Here is a 4,504-nt window from a genome sequence, read left to right as displayed (position 1 = left end):
CCTCAGTGCTGCTCCACGTGCTGGGTGACTGGAAGCAGAATTCTTTCTCCTCTTTTTTTGCCATGGAAATTGCTGGTTAAAGCTCAATACTTCAGTATATGCAAAGTCTGATTTTTTTTGTTTAAAGCCTCCGTGCCATGCTGTGTTGTCATAGCACACGTTGCAGTCCAGCCATGTGCTCTTACATCCAATAGATTTTGCACCTGTTACAGTAAACAAACTTTGTTTAATGTGTCTCAAATGCCCAAAATAGAAAATGCATTTGGCTAATGAGTCAGCGAATGTTTGGTCTGCGGTAGCCAAGCTTCACATTACATAAAGGACTATAGAATCTTTTTCCGTAACAGCTCCAGAAATCCTATTATCTGTGACACAGATATTTCCACTTTATCCAACAAGGAGTGTGTTTTGGTATGGATCAGAAGAAAAAAATGAAATGTGTTCTGTCCAAAACATTTTTTAAAAATATGCACTCTGATTGCTTATCAAAGACTGCAGGCTCTCTGAATTATTTCCTCCTTCAATCAGGCTTAATTTTCCTCCCATGGTATAACTTTAAAAGCAGAGAAATAACAATGGGTAGCTGGGAGGGGAAGTGTCCGGGTGAATGGGTGATTGTTTCAGGAAGTGTGTTACTTTGCTGCGCTGTGGTGCTTTTTCCCCTGGTCTGAATGCTTTGCAAGTATCAATGCATGTGCCCTTCCAGTGGCCTGGGGGTAGTCTGGGAAGTGGAGACAAGCCGGAAAAAGGCACCTGCCAAACATTTGGTTGAGTTGTATCTGTGAACTTTTGTTTCCTGAATCTCAGCACAGTGTTTCAGTCATACAACTGTTTTTCTCCCCGGCTTTTTATGTGAAATAAAAACCTACCTGCAAAATGTTTTATCCAGATCATCACAAGTGGGGATGCTGGAAACTGCAAGTCAAAGCTAACAACTGTACTGCTCTGCTCTTTGTTTCTGGGGCGCATGGCTGATTGTATTACTGTACAGAATCCCCTTTGCAATGTATTTATTTGAACAATTTCAAACATTTTGCCTGCCCCAGGGCTTGTAGCCTTTCTTCCCCCTTAAGCCATTCTGTGATTTCAGAGCGGCTTCGGACAGATGATCCTTCAAATGTCGAACCTGATGTACATCCCCCTTCTGTCATCTCCCCCAAAATAAAATGACCCTTAAGTATGTAATGAACATAATTTAATTCTTTTTTACTCCTGATTAAAAACAATGCAAATAAATCTAGAACTTTATATCCAGCTTCTCTGGACAGTGCCAGATGCGTGGTCAAGTGCTTTTCCCCACACCCACTTCCCCAGCCCATCCTTAAATTTTCAGACCCATGAAATAATTTGACCAATTATTTGAGTTACTCAGACTTCACAGAGTGGCTTAGGTATGTTTGAACCAGCTGCATTTATATGCCCTGAACCATGGCAGCAGCTGTATGTTGCGCATCAGATTAATACAGGTCATGCCTGGGGTAAAGGCATGAATGATTGGTGTGCCTGGCATGGTCATGCATTTATCCTGATTAGTGCCATGGGACCCTTTAAGTTCCATATTAGCCATTGTTAAAAGAGGTGATTAGTGTATGTTAGCTGTGCAACCTGATGCTATCTTCAAATAGTGATTTCTCTCTCAAGTGGGGCTTCCTTTTGTGACCTCTGACCTACCAGTATGTTAAAAGCTTTGTAACTGATGGAGCTTTGTATTCTTTGTGGTGGGATTGATTTGGATTCCTTCACACTGAAGTTTGTCTGTTGTTCTCTTTTGTTTAGGAGGTCCTTCAGCAGCTGATTGTAATGAATTTACCAAATGTTTTAATGATTGGCAAAGATCCTCTTTCTGGTGAGTAGTTCATTGGGTTCTTCATCTGTCTCCTCTGTAATACTAAATAAAGTCTGTATTTTTTTATTTTCTTCAACAATTCTGTAATTATGTTCTAATTTCGGTTGGAAACACTTTAAAGAGTCCAGCCCTTAACACTAAACTATGTCCCTGAGCACCACATCTGTGTCTTTCAAATACTTCCAGCAACGGTGACTCAACCACTTCCCCAGGCATCCTGTTCCAATCCTTGACCACTGTTTCAGTTAGGAATTTTTCCTAGTATCCATAAGAGTATTCTTAAGCCTCCCCTGGTGCAACTTGAGGCCATTTCCTCTTGACCTATTGCTTGTTATATGGGAGAAGAAACCAACCCCCACCTTGCTACAACATCCTTTCAGGTAGTTGTAGAGAGCAATAAGGTCCCCCAGAGCTTCCTTTTTCTCCAGGCTAAACACCCCCAGCTCCCTCAGCCGCTCCTTGTCAGACTAATGCTCCATACCCTTCCCCAGCTCCATTGCCCTTCTCTGGACACACTTCAGCACCTCAATGTCTTTCTTGTGGTAAGGGGCCCAGAACTGAACACAGGATTTGAGGTGTGACCTCAGCAGGGCAAAGGTGGTGTACAAGTACAGGGGGACAATCCCTGCCCTGGTCCTGCTGGCCACACCATTGCTGGCACAGGCCAGGATGCCATTGGCCTTCTTGGCCACCTGGGCACAGCTGGCTCGTGTTCAGCCGCTGTCAGAGGGCACCCCCAGGTCCTTTTGCACAAGGGCCGCTTTCTAACCACTCTCCCCAGCCTGTAGCGATGCCTGGGATTGCTGTTGATCCAAGGGCAGGAGCTTTACTGCTTGGAACCTCATGCCACTGCCCTCAACCCATCTATCCAGCCTGTCCAGATCCCTCTGCAGAGCCTTCCTACCCTCCAGCAGATCAACACTCCACCCAATTTGGTGTCATCTGCAAACTGACTGATGGTGCCCTTGATGCCCTTGTCCAGATCATTGATAAAGACATTAAACAGGGCTGGCCTCAATACTGGGCACTGGGGAACCCCACCTGTGACTGGCCACCAGCTGAATTTAAGTGTTTGGACTGAGAGTTGCTCCTAAGGGACTCTGACAACCAGTCTCCTAAACAGGCCATAATACAAACATGATTTTTAATAAACTGTATGTATTTGTAGGCAAACTACAAGTATTTGAGCATCTCTGAATCTCACAACTTTATGTATCTAGAATGTAACACTGAGGTATTTACATACCTGTACATATAAATATACATGTGCATTTGCATGTGATGCATATGTATGTGTGATGAGTGAGTTCTTGCCAAAGCCAGAAGAGCAGCTGTTTGTTTGAAAGTTGTCTCTTCACCCCTTACTGCAAGTGGCCCAGGATGTAGTCTGCCATAGCACAAAGATATGCCATCCTCCAGGTGTTCTATGTGCCTGTATAATGAGTTCAGTTCTTGCTATATATGCCCACCAGAGTCTTGCAGAATTGCCATAAGGTGTGAAGGAACTGTTGCAAATTAAATGTGAGAAGAAATATAAATGAGAATGGAGAGAAAAATACATATATGAAAAAAACAGGAAAAAGTGAGGAAGAGAATGGACAAAAAGAAAAACATTTGTCTGACCATGTTGTTTAGACAGTGATGTCTGTTGCACAAAGTATCACATCAGAAGTAAGGTGGAAGCCAGTAAGATCATGTCCACAGTCCTTTGCTTTTGGTGAAACAAAAGAAAGCAGTTTAACCTGAAAATTGAGCTGACTTCTTTGAAACACATATCCAAAATGGAAAGTTTTTTTGCTGTGTTTCTTACTTTTTTTTTTCTTTTTGCATGCCCATTATATCTCTGCCTAAGCCCAGTGCTAGTGCCAAGGACATTGTATTTGTTTTTACCAAAGAAGGTAAACTGAATGAACCCTGTCAGCAGTGATGGTGAATGACATGCTAATCAGCATCTCCAGAATAAACAAATGGCAGAAACCTTGGCAGAAGATTCCATTTTGCTGCTCTTAGGAGCTGCAGAGTGCATATGTACAAAAAAGCATTTGTCATAAAAGAATATTAGCCAATGTTGAATCACTGAATCTCATAGTCTTGGCACTTCTGTGTAAAAATTGAACTGAGAGTAAGAAATCCACTTCTTCAGCAAGCAGAATAAAGTCTGCAAGTCTTAATTGGGCTGTACAGGCTACTGTTATGGGCAAAGAAGTCAAAAGACAAGAGCTGTTGTTCTTGTCAGTAATACGGGCACTGGGCTCCTTAGCATCAGGAGTCCTTCTGAATAGAAGTGTCTGGGCCAGCAAGGCAGTATCTCTGCTGGCTAAATGTCAATGGGAAAAGGCTGGCTGGTTTCTTGTCACAGCCATTCCTGAGTGACAGCTGGCAGGAGACTCATAATGTGGTAAATACAGTTTTGGTTCCTGGGAAAATGCACATTTGAAAGCTGTCCTGTATTCAGCTATAATTTGCTATCGTTGGCCTTCTGGCTTTTGTCAGCACCTCAGATCGCTCTTTGAGGAAAGTACCTGTGTCTCTTGTAGGAAAGACACTTGGTCATACATGTGTTACTGTCTTCTAGATCCCTTAATTACAACCAGAAAACTTTCCTCTCTTTCTGAGATCTTTTAAAAAGTGGTGGTTTAGAGCTTTCGGGGTTTTTTT

General features: G+C 42.7%; 1 protein-coding gene across 3 annotated transcripts in view; it reads left to right on the top strand.

Annotated features, from left to right (window-relative positions):
* The window catches only part of CCDC88C (coiled-coil domain containing 88C), a 95,716-nt gene that overhangs the window by 35,986 nt on the left and 55,226 nt on the right, over positions 1-4,504 (top strand). For all 3 annotated transcript variants that reach the window (XM_014311858.2, XM_031066167.1, XM_031066166.1), the window contains exon 4: positions 1,777-1,846. In XM_014311858.2, the coding sequence (XP_014167333.1) occupies positions 1,777-1,846 (70 nt within the window). The remainder of the gene's footprint in view (positions 1-1,776; positions 1,847-4,504) is intronic.

The sequence above is a fragment of the Geospiza fortis genome, unplaced genomic scaffold (genome assembly GCF_000277835.1).
Source record: "Geospiza fortis unplaced genomic scaffold, GeoFor_1.0 scaffold23, whole genome shotgun sequence".
NCBI lineage: Eukaryota > Metazoa > Chordata > Aves > Passeriformes > Thraupidae > Geospiza > Geospiza fortis.
Note: the sequence above shows the minus strand (reverse complement) of the source record. Positions and strands in the feature narration are given on the sequence as shown.